At 36.6% G+C, this 19,112-nt stretch overlaps 1 protein-coding gene across 1 annotated transcript in view; it reads left to right on the plus strand.

The window, feature by feature from the left end:
• LOC117334736 (insulin-like peptide receptor) overlaps window positions 1-19,112 on the plus strand; it is a 92,878-nt gene that overhangs the window by 62,849 nt on the left and 10,917 nt on the right. Inside the window, 13 exon segments of the mRNA XM_033894529.1 lie at window positions 7,266-7,551; window positions 8,329-8,437; window positions 8,741-8,892; window positions 9,684-9,852; window positions 12,731-12,833; window positions 13,799-13,863; window positions 14,957-15,099; window positions 15,430-15,494; window positions 16,957-17,101; window positions 17,262-17,421; window positions 17,862-17,991; window positions 18,567-18,701; window positions 19,034-19,112. Coding sequence (XP_033750420.1) covers window positions 7,266-7,551; window positions 8,329-8,437; window positions 8,741-8,892; window positions 9,684-9,852; window positions 12,731-12,833; window positions 13,799-13,863; window positions 14,957-15,099; window positions 15,430-15,494; window positions 16,957-17,101; window positions 17,262-17,421; window positions 17,862-17,991; window positions 18,567-18,701; window positions 19,034-19,112 — 1,741 coding nt within the window.

Raw genomic sequence — 19,112 nt, forward strand, 5'->3', positions numbered from 1 at the left:
TTGTGTGATTGGTCCATGACATACCAACGTTATACAAGTTTTTCTGTCATTTCCGTTGTACCAGAATTATTGATAAAAGTGTGATACGTGAACTTCATATAGGTCACAGTTATATTTGACCTTGATGTAGAGGTCAGAGTAACAGATGACCTTTATATAGAGGTCGCAGTTATATTTGACCTTGATATAGAGGTCATATTATCATGACCTTTACATAGAGGTCAGTTATATTTGATAATTAAATGCAGATAAGAGTAACTTGGTCTTTATATACAGGTACAAGTAAAATCACCTTTATATATAGGTCAGAGTAACATGACCTTTATATAGAGGTCAGAGTAATGTGACCTTTATACAGAGGTCACATTAATATTTGACCTTTATATACTGGTAAGAGTAACATGACTTTTATATAGAGGTCAAAGTTATAATTGACCTCTATATACAGGTGACTGCAGAAAAACACGACCTTTAAATAGAGGTCACAGAATCATGACCTTTATCTAAATGTCACAGTAAATTGAATAAGACTATATAATGTTTGACCTTTATACAGAGGTCACAGTGATGTGTGGCCTCTATATAAAGGTGTCCACATTTAAACAAGTAACAATCTGTTATTGAGATATAGAACCATATAGAATACAACACATATAGTCATCGTCAGGTTTTCTGCCATTTTACTCTCCCCAGTCACTGAAATTTTATCAATGTACATTTATATATATACGCTTACATGTAGTTCCCAAGGGACGCGGTACCTGGTTCTATTTCTGCTCTCTGTCTACTGAACATATTTTTCATTTGTCAAAAAAAACAACTGAAGTGTTCTTTGTTTTAATCAATATATTTCATGTTTAGTTTTGAAAACATTTCACTTAACCACTGTTTAGTGTTATTTGTTTTAGTTCTAACTTATTTTTTGTTGAAAAAATAACAAACTGTTGCATTTTGTAGAAGTAACAATGAATCCATTTTATTCATGGATTGCAACTTTCATTTAAAAATTACTGGAACATTTACATTCTGAAAAATGTTCATAAATAATAAGAAGAGAGGAATGTGAAGAGAATATGAAGAGAGGATTTGTAACCAACATTTAGACTCTCTCAACAGAATAAAATATTTTCAGTAGAGCAACATCTTTTAAACCCCAAAACCACTCAAACCTTGTGAACAACTTGTTGTATCCATGGAAACCATTTTATTCTGGTGACAACCTGTTTTTGTTTCTTGTCTGGATTATTTAATTTCACAGTACGTAAGTTTTAAAGCAACACATGTACCATATACCCAGGAATGGGCTGGTTTTCTAGTCTTGCCTTATGTAATCATAAATCACCTATTTATATTTCCACCATTTCTACAACCATATGAATTATACACACAAGAACCACTGTCAACAATATTAATTACACTCGATCACATGTGTAGAGTTTATCAAACTTTGTAACGCGTGAAGGACGAATTCCATGTGTTATCTCAAGTCAGGCACACATTTCATGAAGTTGCAGAAAGAAATCATTTTAACAATTCCTTTTCTGAACCTCTCTAAACATGAGAAGACTTGTGTACGTATTGTGTTTGGCTGTACGAGTTTCTATTGTTCTGTTCTATGAGCTCTCTATTGTTCTGTTCCGTCTTGTGTGTTCTTGTGTGTTGCTGTGGTTCTGCTGTTGTTCGTTTTGTAATATTTTTGTCCGGTCGGTCTCTGTATCTTTGGTGTGCGTTGGTCTGTTTCACTACTGTCTGAATCACAACATCATATGTGTCCTAAATTCAGTTTGAACTATACCAACTGTGTGTTAACTTCTTTGATAACATGTGAAAAGATTTCAGATTCTTTTGAAACAGGTATTCAATTGGAAACTTACTGTTTTAATATCTTCCAACTTTAATATGAAGCAACTTTTCTTTTGTGATCCTAGTCTATCTCAGAACTTTTAAAAATATTATGATATTATTGAACATTAAAAATTGCTACCATGTGGCTCCCTGGTATGGACCTATGATAAGCCAGTGTTTGCTGTTCAGTGCTGGATTTCAGTTTTCTTCAATAGTAGCCTGACTGTGTGCTGTTTACTTTCCGTGCTACTGTGCTCCTTTCAATGTTTCTACATTTGATCTAACAAAAGATATCTTTAATGGTTTGATACCTGTTCTTAATACAGTGGCAAAGTCCGTACTTTTTGCCAAAGTGGAATGGTTTTCACCGACATAGTATGTTACATTGAAATCTGATCAACTGTGAACATTGTCTGCACAATCATTTTTGAATATATAGATCTAATCTTTATGATGATGTTAGCTAAGCAAAATATTAACACTTAATTTCATCAAGATTTGAAATAATCAAATTATCAAATTTCCAAAGTCAATACATATTTTTATAATTAAGACTTGTGGATTATAAGTATTGACAACATGCAATAATGAATGTTATCAAAGAGCAGCATTAATTTATGAAAACTGAAGGACCTCACCAAATGACCAGGCTTAGGGTGTATAAAGAAGCTCTGATTGATCCATAGCTGGGTGAAATTCAACATCAGGAATTCAGATCCTTGATTGAATCCAGACATAAAATTAGTAATTTTGTCAGACTGGTATCTGACTTACACGAAATTGTACCCTAAGGGAGTTTTGTGTTATGAAATAAAATTTTCTATGAAGATATTATGCATAATGTTTGGAAAAAGATTGAGAAATACCCTGAAAACCATTACAGTCAAATACTTACTTAACTGACCACTAACTTAAACAACATCCTGTAACATTCCACCATATCCATCAGAATCGGAGACAAGCCCCCACTGTCATTACCGACACCTGTCTTTACCGACACACTGTCAATACCGACATATAGACTCGGTCCCCTTCATTGTCGGTAAAGACAGGTTTCACAGTAATAAGATGAAATTATACAATTGTGGCGTTTGCTAATGAATTGAAACCATAGTTCCAAATATTGTGCATCGATCTTCATGAAAGAAAATTTATTGAGATTTGAAATCAATAGGAATAGATATTCAATTGTTAAGTATGACAAAAAATGACATAATTGTGTTTGAATTCAACATGACTTGGTGTGTCAACAGAAAACATGCTGTATTTTTCCTGTTGTGTGTATAGTGTACATTTGACTACTTATCTCAGTTTTAGAAATTTTCTTTTATTTCTGTTAATATCTGGGTGCTTTCTTTAAGTACTAGAAATTAAAGTAGGAGATTGAATTTTAAAATATTGCTCTTCAAGATATATGAAAAACAACTTACTGCAAAACTTGTTTTGCCATGCTCATTTTCATGCACTCAGAGGTTCAGTGTTGAATTTGGCTTTCATTTCTCTACATAGTTTGGCAAGATGTATTTTCAAAGTAAAAAAAAAAAAAAAAAAAAAACTGAAAAAAGGCTTGGCAAAAATATTTCATTTGAAAGTACAAGTTTATGTGTAATTTTGATAAAGGACTTTTACCTTATCATTTTAAATGTTAATTATTTGTATATGTTAGAAATCTGAGATAAGTAGGAGCAAGCAGGGAGGTGGTGACTTCTGCTGTGGTTGGTGTGGGGAAATACAGGGAAAGTACAGTTGTTAATCATAGCTGCTAGCTTTCTCTCTGTGTGTTCTGTCATCCAATGCTTGGTTCAAACCAGAAAAAACTTGGAGACGTTTTGTCCTACCTAATGATAAATTTGGTGTGGAACCACTGGATTAGGGGATCTCTGAAGTGTGGTTGTAACTAGCCGATCCCTAGAAACGTTAACCCTTTCATCCCTAAGAAACTTAAATAGACTCTGCCATTCATTCATCAATTGAAGTCCAATATGGTCAGTAGGGGTGAAAGGGTTAACAAGGTGGCGTGGTTGTAGTAAGGTGCTGGGGAACGGTAGAAGCCTGACCTTTAGGGCAGGTGTTTCAGGTATTACCAGGTAACTTCTGACTTTGTCAATAACAACATTTAATCTTTTCTCAACAGGTGTTATAAATATTGATTAGAGATCAAAATAGATCTGTCTGTAGAGAACCCAGACTTCACCTGACTGACACATTACCGTAATAAAGCCAAATTAAAAAAAAAAGTATTTATTTTACTGATCTTTGGAAAGTTTAGCCAAAATTTTTAGATAGATAAATGCTATTATTGAAATCATTTATATTTAGAACGTATTGGAAATTATAATTATGTTTTTCTCAAGGTAATTTTTACTTTGGAATAAAATCTAAATACATGGACGTGCCAATATATCTATCATAGATTTCAGAGGTTTGATTCATTGTGTTAAATGGAAGTCAAGGTAAATATTTGCTCATGAATTAAGATAAAGACCATTTTATTTTAAAAAAAAAAAGGAAAAAAAAAAAGAAGAATTTTTGCACTTAAGAAAACTGATTCAGACTGATGACTCATGATGCATTCATATTGCTTTCGTCTTCATATTCACAAACTACAAGAAGATGAATTACAGTTTCCCTCTGAATCTAAACAACATACAAAATCATCAGTTCCATTCCATCATTTGATTTTATCATATCTTGTAAATATCATTTGCTTTTTGGGGGTTTGATCCTATCCATCATTTCAAGTATCGGCTTCTGCCAGGTTGGGCGAGGTGATGCTTTCAGATACACTAGATCAGTGAAAACAGCGGAATATTTCAAAAATGTTCAGTTTAGACCAAACTTTTGCATTTGAGGTTGACAGAAAAGACATAAAAAATACCTGTAATAACTTGAGCGGTTTAATGTCTGTGACATAGTAATACAGTTTGCCACGAGAGCTATATGATCAAGGTTACCAAGTTCAGAACAGACCAGGGTTTATATTTGTGTTTTCTTAGGTCTCATTTGTAAGCATTATCAAACAAAATATTTATAATTTTTTTCTTCCTTTTTAGTTTATATTTATAAATTTCTACAGGAAGACATTCATTCATTTGAATTTGACGTTATGTTATCCTTTCTAGATTTCTCCTTTTCTGGCCAGCTTTCTAGCACTCTCTTGCACTTCCTTATAACCTTAGTTTGCTTTATATTAATTACCTCCTCACCAGACACTTGCCTCTATACCAGTTTCTTAGCATCAAAACAAATCTACTATGGGCAGATAAAGCATAAAGATTTCAAATTCTTATAAGTGTTTGTCACTTCGGCTTCACATTCAATTTTGAATTGTAAAGAAAAATTATAGTAATGATTGGGAGGGATTTCGATGTCCATGGTAGATTTGTTTCGTGAAGAAATGGTATCCTAACAACATGCTATTTATCTCTGAACTAGCTTGCATGCCTTCATTTACATTATATTCTAACAAAGGAAATATTCAAGAATCAAAACAATAACAAGATTTGCTCAAATATTCAAAACACTGCATGACCTATTCATTTTTTCCATACCAGAAATGTTAGAAGCAATCCTTATCATAGCATTGCTTATTGATCTGATATGTGTTGTTAAAAATGAAGTTTTGATTTGAATATTACCTGTGGTGGAAGTTTTCATTTATGTAAGAATTCACACACAATCAAATGTTTTGAAACCGTTTTAAGGATAAAATGTTGACAGCAATCATCAATGTCACCCAATGTTATCATTGTATCGTTTAAAAAAATAACTTCAACTACGACTTCCTGAACTTAATGTACCTTTACAAGTTAGTGAATTTGATTGTAGGACCTTTTTCCTGACTCGTGACATTAGCTAGGATTTGTTGCATAAATGTAGTATATAATGTTTAGTTTATGTTGTAATAATAAAACGGTAGGTAAATCATTGTTTTCATGTTGTCCTGATAACCTTGCGATTTGCTGATTTACAGAAAATTTTCTTCATAAAGTTTTTTTTGCTTCATTTTTGTTGTTGAAAGAATTTCTATGAGTACATATGTGTAAAAAGAGCTTATCACAGATTTTTGAAGTTGCCTAAAGATCTCTTTATAGATTTCTCACGGTTAACTTGATGACTAAGCAAAGTACCTGCTGCTAGATAAAAAATAGATCCTGTTTAGTATTTAGCAAATGTCTCGACAAAATTGAATGGAAAATAACTCAATTTAGAGACTTGAAAAGGATGGTGTGTCGTGTGAGTTGGAGTTATATAGGGAACTATAAAAGTACAGAGAATTCTTGTAGGGTTAATTCTTGTTTTTGAAATGTGATATAATTTGGGTGGAGAATTTTTTTTTTTTTTTAAATTTGAAAAATGATTTATTTTTATACGCTTAACAAACACTATTCCTCAGAGATTATTTTATAGATACTCAGCATCAGTATTTGGCCACTAGCTTCTGGCACCGATGTGTTCTCATGAGAACATGCCATGGTGGAGCATTCCTTGTTTATCTGTCGATATCTCCTTCAGAATTGTACTATATGTACCTGGATACCAAAGTATTATCAAATTTTAGCTTAATTATGTCTAGAATATCATTATGCTGCTAGGGGACTCCATGTTGAATGAATGTTCAATATTGATAAAGGAACCATTCGCCAAATTTGGTTTGGAGCACCCTGTTTATAAATGAATTACGTGGTCCCTGAAATATTATGGCAAAAAATTCTACATCTGGTCAAATTCTGGTGGACATCAGTCAAATGCCACGCTTTAACAAGTTTGAAAAAATTAATTGACTGTATGCATATAGTCACTTACGCCATTGATTGACGCTGGGGTATATCTGTGTGAGTCCCCATTTATCAAAGCATGGTGTTTAAATTTAGTCTGCAAAATCAGATGTTGTAACCGTAAAGCTAGTAGCAATATAGATCATTTTTCTAGTCAGAGCACTTTGTCGTGATAGTGACTTGGTGAGATTCACCATCGTTAATGATAAAGCTGTCGGTGACTGGTATAGACTCCATGGGCTGCTAATTGACGCCATAATTAATTTCCAAAAAATATCTTGAGAAAAGCTTAAAATTTAATTTCGGATGTGCTTGAGTGTGAAAAGCTGAAAAAATTATTTCTTATGTGCTTGAGTGTGATTTGATAAAAGTTTTTTCCTTTGAAGACTTTTAAAAAGACTGCAGGATTTTGTTAATGAGATTGTAAAACAAGAGATTTTTGTTAATTAAATTGTAAAACAAGAAATCATAATCATTCTGTTTAAGGTGTGATATACATCTTTTCTATGTAACATGTTTTTTCTTCACATTATTAATTTATTTGTGTGTGTCATTATTTTCTATTCTATAACCATTGTAGTAAGTAACTATTGTATGAATTCTCTTTACATATTTTGTATTCTGGACGATTTCCTTTCGCAGAAACTCTGACCGTAAACAAGATATAAAGACTTACCATCAGATGAATAACAACAAAAATTCCAACAGCACCAAACCTAAAAAATCTCGAGCACGGCGCTCGCCATTATTTTTAGACACCTCGGTAGCCAATGAGTCGCTAGGAAATGAGACCGAGTATAATACGACGGAAGTAGAGGATAGAAGCGATGTTCCTGGAGAGGAAGCCAACCCGTACTATCGAGCCGTGGTATACAAGAGAGTGTTCATCATTCCGAATCTGATGCACTATCGAGACTATAACATCGAGGTACATTTCGTGTAATTGACCGTGCTGGTCCAGCTCTTGTTGTCAATGACAAATTCTACCATGTAACGAGATATATTGATTTTACTATGGATTTCTGGGTAAAAATCAAACAGATTTGTCATTAGTCAGCTTTTGTAAAAAAATTCCTTAAAAGTCTACTTATCCATAACAGCTAAAGGAATTTTGGTAAAATTTGGTATGATTCGTCCCTAAGTGAAGGTGTTAAAATTTTAAGTGTTTTACAAATTGGAAAGAGGGATGGAGGGTTGAAATATAGAGTTTTGAACAGATGGGAGTATTTCCTGGGGCCATTAAACGTGTGATGATGATGACAGGTCATAGGAAAAGTTTCCATCGACAATTCCTTGTTTGATACTTTAGTTAAAAGTTACCATCAACAATTCCTTGTTTGATACTTTAGTTAAAAGTTGCCATCAACAATTCCTTGTTTGATACTTTAGTTAAAAGTTACCACCAACAATTCCTTGTTTGATACTTTAGTTAAGAGACGAGCTTACTGAAGTAACCACCAGGCTTTAAATGAATTAATCAATATTGATCTCCTAAATTGCATTAAAATAATATATACAGAAAAAGTATATGTACAATGATCAACGTCAGATCTATAATGTTAAAATGATTTCTCAAATAGTCGTCAGAATTTTTTATATTAAAATCAGCATTGCCTAAAGTATACATTGATGAGGCTTGTAATAATGTCCATTCTAAGTAAAAGCTTGACATCACAATATTGATAATGTTGTTACCATATAACAGGTGATAGCATGTCAGGAACGAGATCCTCGGGACTCCAGGGGAAACACGACCGAGGAAGCCAAGTTATGCAGCAGCCGAGCTTTAGCCCTTCAGCGTACCATGACTTCCAGTAAGGAAATTGTTACCAGTGTAGTAAATTCTGAGATATCCTTTTTTGTGCCATTTTAATTAATTGATTAACAATAATTATTTGTGGATTAGTTGAACTTTGTTATACATTTCATGGATTTTGTTGACCTACATTTGAAAGTTATACATTTCTTGCATTTTGTAGACCTATATTCGAAAGAGCTTATTTAAAACGTTCCTGGTTGATTATTTTGAACTTTTCAATATAAGAAAGCTTGAATTGTCCTTTCATTAACTTTATTAGAATTGTAGGTTTTCTGTATATTTATGTTTTACTCTGCAGAAGTGGCTGACAATATCAACAGTTCCTCTATCAGTGTCGGTGTGATGAAGAACAAAACAGGGGAGGTAATTCTCAAGTGGGCGCCACCTCCTAATCCTAACGGGATCATCATTACGTATGAAATCAAGTACAGCGACTCAAACATCAATAACGTAAGTACACTACTACAGCGACTCAAACATCAATTACTACAGCGACTCAAATTACTACAGTGACTCAAACATCAATTACTACAGCGACTTAAACATCAATTACTACAACGACTCAAACATCAATAACGTAAGTACACTACTACATCAACTCAAACATCAATAACTACAGCGACTCAAATTACTACAGCGACTCAAACATCAGTTACTACAGCGACTTAAACATCAATTACTAGTGACTCAAACATCAATTACTACAATGACTCAAACATCAATTACTAGTGACTCAAATTACTACAGCGACTCAAACATCAATTACTACATAACTCAAACATCAATTACTACAGCGACTCAAATTACTACAGCGACTCAAACATCAGTTACTACAGCGACTTAAACATCAATTACTACTGCGACTCAAGCATCAATTACTACAACGACTCAAACATCAATTACTACAGCGACTCAAACATCAATAACGTAAGTACACTACTACAGCGACTCCACAGCAACTGATAATTGGTACCTTTGAGTGTTCTTCCCAACAATATTTGATATATTTGGTACCTTTGTGTGTTTTCAACCCTCTTTATCTGATTATGACTATGATTATGACTATCTCTGAGGTTATCTGTGTTTAAGATTATGGAATGATTCATTTACAGATATTTCCCAATACCAAATGTAGAACTCTCATTGTGTCTAATTGTTAATGTTAGATAAAGAAAACTTTTATCATTTTACTAATGTCTAAATTGACACCGTATGAATAAGGTTGTTATGATGTGTTGCAGGTTCAACCCATCACCGTGTGTATATCCCAGAAAATGTACAAATCCCAAGGGGGCCACAAACTCAACAATTTGGGACCAGGCAACTACACATTCAAGATACGGGCGAATTCATTGGCAGGCAACGGATCATGGACTGAGGGCCGCTACTTCATCATAGATTCCGGAAAAGGTACAGTCATTGTCAAGTTACATTTCACGATTTTCAAGTGTACTTTAAGCTGTGCTTTGCAGCTGTATATTTGTGTGGAGGTGTAGTGGTTTAGTGGTAGGACGTTGGGCTGGTGACCAATAGGGAGCTAGTTTGGAGGTGTAGTGGTTTAGTGGTAGGACGTTGGGCTGGTGACCAATAGGGAGCTAGTTTGGAGGTGTAGTGGTTTAGTGGTAGGACGTTGGGCTGGTGACCAATAGGGAGCTAGTTTGGAGGTGTAGTGGTCTAGTGGTAGGACGTTGGGCTGGTGACCAATAGGGAGCTAGTTTGGAGGTGTAGTGGTCTAGTGGTAGGACGTTGGGCTGGTGACCAATAGGGAGCTAGTTTGGAGGTGTAGTGGTTTAGTGGTAGGACGTTGGGCTGGTGACCAATAGGGAGCTAGTTGGGAGGTTTAGTGGTCTAGTGGTAGGACATTGGGCTGGTGACCAATAGGGAGCTAGTTTGGTGGTTTAGTGGTCTAGTGGTAGGACGTTGGGCTGGTGACCAATAGGGAGCTAGTTTGGAGGTGTAGTGGTCTAGTGGTAGGACGTTGGGCTGGTGACCAATAGGGAGCTAGTTTGGAGGTTTAGTGGTCTAGTGGTAGGACATTGGGCTGGTGACCAATAGGGAGCTAGTTTGGAGGTGTAGTGGTTTAGTGGTAGGACGTTGGGCTGGTGACCAATAGGGAGCTAGTTTGGAGGTTTAGTGGTCTAGTGGTAGGATGTTGGGCTGGTGACCAATAGGGAGCTAGTTTGGAGGTTTAGTGGTCTAGTGGTAGGACGTTGGGCTGGTGACCAATAGGGAGCTAGTTTGGAGGTGTAGTGGTCTAGTGGTAGGACGTTGGGCTGGTGACCAATAGGGAGCTAGTTTGGAGGTTTAGTGGTCTAGTGGTAGGACATTGGGCTGGTGACCAATAGGGAGCTAGTTTGGAGGTGTAGTGGTTTAGTGGTAGGACGTTGGGCTGGTGACCAATAGGGAGCTAGTTTGGAGGTGTAGTGGTTTAGTGGTAGGACGTTGGGCTGGTGACCAATAGGGAGCTAGTTTGGAGGTGTAGTGGTCTAGTGGTAGGACATTGGGCTGGTGACCAATAGGGAGCTAGTTTGGAGGTTTAGTGGTCTAGTGGTAGGATGTTGGGCTGGTGACCAATAGGGAGCTAGTTTGGAGGTTTAGTGGTCTAGTGGTAGGACGTTGGGCTGGTGACCAATAGGGAGCTAGTTTGGAGGTGTAGTGGTCTAGTGGTAGGACGTTGGGCTGGTGACCAATAGGGAGCTAGTTTGGAGGTGTAGTGGTAGGACGTTGGGCTGGTGACCAATAGGGAGCTAGTTTGGAGGTGTAGTGGTAGGACGTTGGGCTGGTGACCTGGAGGTGTAGTGGTCTAGTGGTAGGACGTTGGGCTGGTGACCTGGAGGTGTAGTGGACTAGTGGTAGGATGTTGGGCTGGTGACCTGGAGGTGTAGTGGTCTAGTGGTAGGACGTTGGGCTGGTGACCAATAGGGAGCTAGTTTGGAGGTGTAGTGGTCTAGTGGTAGGACGTTGGGCTGGTGACCAATAGGGAGCTAGTTTGGAGGTGTAGTGGTCTAGTGGTAGGACGTTGGGCTGGTGACCAATAGGCCACTAGTTGTCTCTTCAGTCCTGATCATTGTTATGTGTCATTGAACGAGTTATTTTACTGCAGTCAATTCAGCTGTCCATGAGTACAGCAGAGTGCTGAGGACCACTTCGGGGATGTTTGTTTCTGGTTGTATAGATACATAGAACTCCCTTCCCAATATATCTCTCCCAATAAAGAATGAAGTGTAGTAAGGGGCGATAACTCGTTATCCTTCCTTACGGAACGTAATGATAGTATGAGCTAATTCGCGATTTTTGCCGACTATTGTAGCGATTTGGGGGTGGAAAAAATGACACATACAATTTTGATGGTCTTTTGAACCATTGTAAAACTTCGGCTCGATCTAGGTCTGGGTGTATCTGGTATCCCTGTGGAAATTCGTATTTATGAGATATTTTGGGTCAAACATGCCAAAATCGACATTTTGACTAAGAGGTTCTGTTTAAATCGCCCTCAAAATTCCCAAAAAAATCCAGAAACATATATGATGCACATGTACATAGATAAATGTTTCCTGAAGAAAATGGTCTGTTTGGTTTTTCAATATCTTTAGCAGAACGGTCAAAAGATTGTTTTGAAAATGGCCTATTTTTTCGACCTTCTCAGTATTTTTCCACTCGACTGGGGTATTTTCCTATTAATAGGCTACCTGTTTTGATGACGCAAGACCGGCTGTTTCCTTTCCGTTTAGCATGGTTGAACAGATGGACCGGATCGGCATACATAGTTATCAGCATTAAAATCATTATGGATCAACTGGTTTTATATTTGTTTTGCGCGAGTCATCATGATGATGTCTTTAAGCCTTCGTTAACATCAACAGGTCCTTTAAGATTGGTGTACGAAGTTTATACGTAATAGAAATTATTAACACATTTGGTACAATTTTGGCACAGACAGCTATTTCAGTATTTCAGAAATCCAGCATGTTCAATCACCGAGAGGTTCAGATATGGGATTTATGACAATGGGTAAACTTACCATAGGGGAGGGGGGGGGGGGGGGGGGACACAGCAAGAGTTCAATTTAAAGTAAGGATAAGTTGACTATTAATGTGAGGATTTCTACTGTACATGGCAGGGCTGTGATGTTAAAGCTTGAAGATTTGTATGGTAATTGTGGCTCTATACTTCCCAACGAAGTGAAGAAGGTGATAGCTGGGTTTTAAAAGGTTTGATAACTACAGATAATCATTTGTGAGCTCTTTCAAGCTGTATATAAAAACTTAAACTTGATTATTTGTTTCAGGAACTGTGATGGCACAGGAGATGATCATTGTGGTGTGTGTTGTAGTCGGTATCGTCGTCGTTGTCGTCACTGGAATTATCGTCTGGTGTATGGCTCGCAGGAGGTAAGGAACTGCCATTCTAACATTTTAACCACATGTATTAACTGGGAGGAAATATTATTCACCAGGAGAGAATACTGTTATTCACTGGAAGTGAATACCACAATTCACTGGTAGTCAATGCTCTAATTCACCAGGAAGGAATACTATAATTCAAGGGGAGGAAATACTGTAATTCAACGATAGGGAATAGTGTAACCAGGAGGGAATACTGTAATTCAACAATAGGGAATAGTGTAACCAGGAGGGAATACTGTATTTCACTGGGAGGGAATAGTGTAACCAGGAGGAAATACTGTAATTCAACGATAGGGAATAGTGTAACCAGGAGGGAATACTGTATTTCACTGGGAGGGAATAGTGTAACCAGGAGGAAATACTGTATTTCACTGGGAGGGAATACTATAATTCACCAGGAGGGAATACTATATAGCATTCATAATAATCACAGAGGACTAGAACATTGGTAAGTAGTGTCTAGGGCTGGGACGATACAGTGATGCTCCGATCCGATACGTATCACGATACTAGAGCTACGATCCTATACATATCGCGATACATAAAGAAACCATATTTAAACATTATACATTATTTGTTTCAATAAAAAACAAAGTACCTTTTGTAGTAAATGCAACTTTAATTGTCATTTTCAAAGGCTGGAATGCCAAATGTTTTCCATAATTCGGATTTTGATTCGAGAGGCGATTTCAAAGCTACCCTGTTGTTCGCCATGATGTTTGGTTTGTTGTAAAAGAGTATTTGTCAAACGCTGTCTGATTGGCCTACTGCAGCCGGCCTCAACTAATCCTTTAACTGCTTTCACTTTCAGAGTAGCGCTCCGGCCCTAGAAGTGTCTGTACGTAGTCAGTGCACTCTCCTGTCTGTCCAGATATCTGTTATGATGTACAGGTTTCATTGTCTTGTTATGATGTACACTGTACAGGTTTCATTATCTTTCTATATTATAGGTTCCGTGAATATCCAGATATCCAGAACATATCGGCCAATCCAGAATACATGTCAAATTACGATGGTAAGGATTTTCTAACTAATGTACAATTCAGAAATGGTGATTGAAAAAAATGGATGACTGATTTGACCTGTGACCTTTAATGACCTATATATTGATCTTTGACATAACTATAAGGTAATCAAATGTAAAGTATACCACATTGATAAGAATGGATGGCCAATTCAACCTGTGACCTTGGGTAGCTTTTATGTTGACCTTGGCCAATGTCTTCTTTGAACTTCACATTTGGTTTGTAGATACACTAGTTACCTTGACCTCATGCACAAATTGACAGGTTACAGGAGAATATTTGCATACACATAATGTACATATATTTATATATCTGATATAGTGGCGACGGTGGCCGAGTGATTAAGGTGTCCCGACACTTTATCACTAGCCCTCCACCTCTGGGTTGCGAGTTCTAAACCTACGTGGGGCAGTTGCCAGGTACTGACCGTAGGCCGGTGGTTTTCTCCAGGTACTCCGGCTTTCCTCCACCTCCAAACCTGGCACGTCCTTAAATGACCATGGCTGTTAATAGGATGTTAAACAAAAACAAACCAAACTTGGTTACGTGATAAGATAGCATTTTGTGGCATACTGAAGCAAGGCTATGACACTTAACTGTCCTTCTGAAAACATTGATTTATGGTCCTGATACAGAAATATAGGTTTGTAGGCATATTGATAGACAAATAGGATATTTGACTGTAAAAGTATATCAACTTACAAATTGACCTTTGATGCAAGTATTCAAGTTTGACAACATATCAACTGACAAATGGACCTTTGAAATCAGATGTAAGGATATACAATCATACCTGTATATAACGACCCCTCAAGGTTAGGCAGAAAAACGACCCCTTTAGATAGGTTGCCTTTATAGACTGGTTAAGATCATTTGGAACCACCGTAATTATAAGTCACTTGATACTACATGTATATAATATCTATGTGTTACCTGTCTTTGATCGTGAGGAATGGTCGTTTGACTTTATGTGTTGTAGCATAAACATATTAAGTAAAAATAATGCTATCTTCTGTGGGGACTGCTGTGATAAGATGATGACTGAGATTTTCACATTCTGATGTTGGATGTCTTGTTTTTCAGCTTACATAGCGGATGACTGGGAAGTGGATCGTGACAAGGTTAAGCTTCTCCGTGAACTGGGCCAAGGTTCATTTGGTATGGTGTATGAGGGCCTCGCAAATGGACTGAAGGAAGTGAACGGAGAGATCCGAGTGGCTGTCAAAGTAAGACTCAAGTTAATCAGGTGTAACCACGGTTACCAGTGAGGTGATCATGGTTAAAAACACAAATTACAAATAGATTTCTTCTGAATTACCCGATACAGTTAAACTGGTGGAAAAAATCTAAATTCAACTTTGATTTGTTTTTTCCATGTGTCTTTTGAATCTAGAATAACTGGAATTCACAAGTGTTTTTTAATGGTTCAAAGGAATTTTGTGGAAAAAAAGTGTAATGTAAATTAAAATCTAGTTTTGAGTTACGATAGCGATTGTACCAGATATATCTAAATAGGACTTGACATTTTATTGATAATTTTAAAATTCTCATTACAGACTGTGAACTCAAGTGCTACATTTTCTGAACGGATGAGTTTCTTGAATGAAGCTTCTATTATGAAGTAAGTACTGAGAAGAGCAGTTGACCTGACGATCTGACTCATCTGTCTCCTATACACTTACAACAATCTGTCTCCTATACACTTACAACCATCTGTCTCCCATACACTTACAACCATCTGTCTCCCATACACTTACAACCATCTGTCTCCCATACACTTACAACCATCTGTCTCGTATACACTTACAACAATCTGTCTCCCATACACTTACAACCATCTGTCTCGTATACACTTACAACCATCTGTCTCGTATACACTTACAACCATCTGTCTTGTATACACTACAACATCTGTCTCGTACACTAACCATCTGTCTCGTATACACTTACAACCATCTGTCTCGTATACACTTACAACCATCTGTCTCGTATACACTTACAACCATCTGTCTCGTATACACTTACAACCATCTGTCTCGTATACACTTACAACCATCTGTCTCGTATACACTTACAACCATCTGTCTCGTATACACTTACAACCATCTGTCTCGTATACACTTACAACCATCTGTCTCGTATACACTTACAACCATCTGTCTCGTATACACTTACAACCATCTGTCTCGTATACACTTACAACCATCTGTCTCGTATACACTTACAACCATCTGTCTCGTATACACTTACAACCATCTGTCTCCCATACACTTACAACAATCTGTCTCCCATACACTTACAACCATCTGTCTCCCATACACTTACAACAATCTCTCACGTATACACTTACAACCATCTGTCTCCCATACACTTACAACAATCTGTCTCGTATACACTTACAACCATCTGTCTCGTATACACTTACAACCATCTGTCTCGTATACACTTACAACCATCTGTCTCGTATACACTTACAACCATCTGTCTCATATACACTTACAACAATCTGTCTCCCATACACTTGCAACCATCTGTTTCCTATACACTTACAACAATCTGTCTCGTATACACTTACAACCATCTGTCTCCCATACACTTACAGCAATCTGTCTCCCATACACTTACAACAATCTGTCTCGTATACACTTACCACCATCTGTGTCTCGTATACACTTACAACCATCTGTCTCGTATACACTTACAACCATCTGTCTCGTATACACTTACAACCATCTGTCTCCCATACACTTACAACCATCTGTCTCGTATACACTTACAACCATCTGTTTCCTATACACTTACAACAATCTGTCTCGTATACACTTACAACCATCTGTCTTGTATACACTTACAACCATCGGTCTCCCATACACTTACAACAATCTGTCTCGTATACACTTACAACCATCTGTCTCGTATACACTTACAACCATCTGTCTCCCATACACTTCCAATAATCTGTCTCGAATACACTTACAACCATCCTTCTCCTACACTTACAACTGCAAAAATTTATATTTTTTATTACAAAAAAAACAAAACAAAACAGTTTTAATGAGAAACTCTCAATATTTTGTTTACAGGGCTTTTGTGTGTTCCCATGTTGTGCAACTACTTGGAGTTGTGTCTGAAGGTGTGGCTCAAGGAAAGCCAGCATATGTCATTATGGAACTGATGAGCAATGGAGATTTGAAAAATTTCCTTCGCATGCATCGACCAGATGAAGAGGTACAAGTTGATATATTGAATTTCATAAGTAAGAAAAAAACACAACTTAAAACAGTAAATTTTTTATTTCACACCTCAGTTTCATGAAAGAATGAGACAATAGTTTATAAGATTTGCTTGTTGAAAACATATTTACCATTGATATTTTATGGCTATGCAGGACAACGCCGGTCGTACACCTCCGACTCTCCACCGTATCATGCAGATGGCAGGAGAAATTGCAGATGGAATGGCCTATCTGGCTGACAAAAAGTTTGTGCATCGTGACTTAGCGGCCAGAAATTGTATGGTGGCAGATAATCTAACTGTGAAGATAGGCGGTAAGAGTTATCTCCCCCTGAAATTCTTGGGTTCTCATGAAATTTACTTTCATCTGAAATATAACTGGGAAAAAATGCTTTTTAATTCCATTCAATATTCTCATTTTGTGAAAACTATATTTCAATAATCATTGAAAATGCTGGATTAATTTCCTTTTACTACAGAATTCAAGAATCAGTATTAGTGTTTATTGAAACTATGTAATCATAGGTGATCATAATACATTACATAGACTTGATGTAAAATTTCTATCATCACTTACGTGTTTGTGTGAATTTCTCTGAAGTAAAGTGACGCAGGTAATAATGCCATGGTTATGTTGTCCTGTGGAGAAACATCCCTGGTCAAAGAAATCAGCTCATCATTTAAATGTCAACTGTCAATGCAAATTAAAAAAATCAATCAAAATTTTCAAAATATTTCTGTTTTGTCTTTACAGATTTTGGAATGACCAGAGATATTTATGAAACAGATTATTATAGAAAAGGTGGTAAAGGGCTTCTACCTGTTAGATGGATGGCTCCCGAGTCCCTGAAGGACGGTATATTTACCAGTATGTCAGACGTATGGTAAGTCCTACTGTATAGCCTTATAAAGGCCACTCTACACGACCGTGGGTTAGTGGGTTTCCTGGCTATTTTAGGATGTTGCCCTTGGTGGAATTTTTTACACGTCAGTCTGTCGTCTTTCCGCAAAACAAGCGTTATTACTAAATTTCACATTTAGGTTCCCCTTGGTCCGTTATTGTGCCCATTCAATTTTGATTCTGATAGGGAAATCAAAATGGCTGACAGGTAGCCATCTTGAATTTTGACAATTGAAGATTGGTATTGCTATTTTACAATAAGCTAGATCTTTGTTAGATTTCGTGTGAAGGTTTACCTCGTGATCAGATTATTAAGAGGAAAAGAGAAAATAAGATAAAAGATTAGTCTTACATAGAACCAATAAAGATAATTTAATGGCGGGCACCTGGGATCTCATGTTTATGTTAGATTCTGTGTCCTTGCATGAAATATACAAGGTTTAAAGATTTTTCGTGACTTCACTGTGGAAAATGCGATTTTGCATTATCAGATGTACTGTTGGTAGGTACTACAATAAGATTTCTTAATTGAATTGTAATTGACATTACCTTATACAGGTCGTATGGCGTGGTTATATGGGAAATGACAACCCTGGCTGCCCAGCCGTATCAAGGCCTCTCAAATGAAGAGGTTCTTAAATATGTCATCAGTGCAAAAACTATGGACACTCCAGAAGGCTGTCCAGAAATTTTGTAAGTATAGTAATAACACCAGTTCAGAAATATTTTTTTAAGTAATATAATGGAATGATGAACATACCAGTTCAGAAATTTTGTAATATAACGATGAACAAAGCTACGAGTGTTGATTGATATGTTGTGAGCCTCGTATTGAAGGAGGTACTCAAGGATGTTTCTTTGAAGTCCTACTATTCTCTGACTATATAGGGCTATGTTATTAATTATCCCTTCGTATCATGAGGTTGAAATTCCAGTTTTTCCTGTTTTATCCGATAAAAAATTAATTTCAGTCATTTTTCGACTTGTACGAATTTAATCTAAACAAAATTTCCATTGTTTTACAGATATGAAATGATGTTACAATGCTGGAAATATCGACCAAAGTCACGGCCGACATTCAAAGAAATTATAGAATTATTAGTA

The sequence above is a fragment of the Pecten maximus genome, chromosome 9 (genome assembly GCF_902652985.1).
Source record: "Pecten maximus chromosome 9, xPecMax1.1, whole genome shotgun sequence".
Classification (NCBI taxonomy): domain Eukaryota; kingdom Metazoa; phylum Mollusca; class Bivalvia; order Pectinida; family Pectinidae; genus Pecten; species Pecten maximus.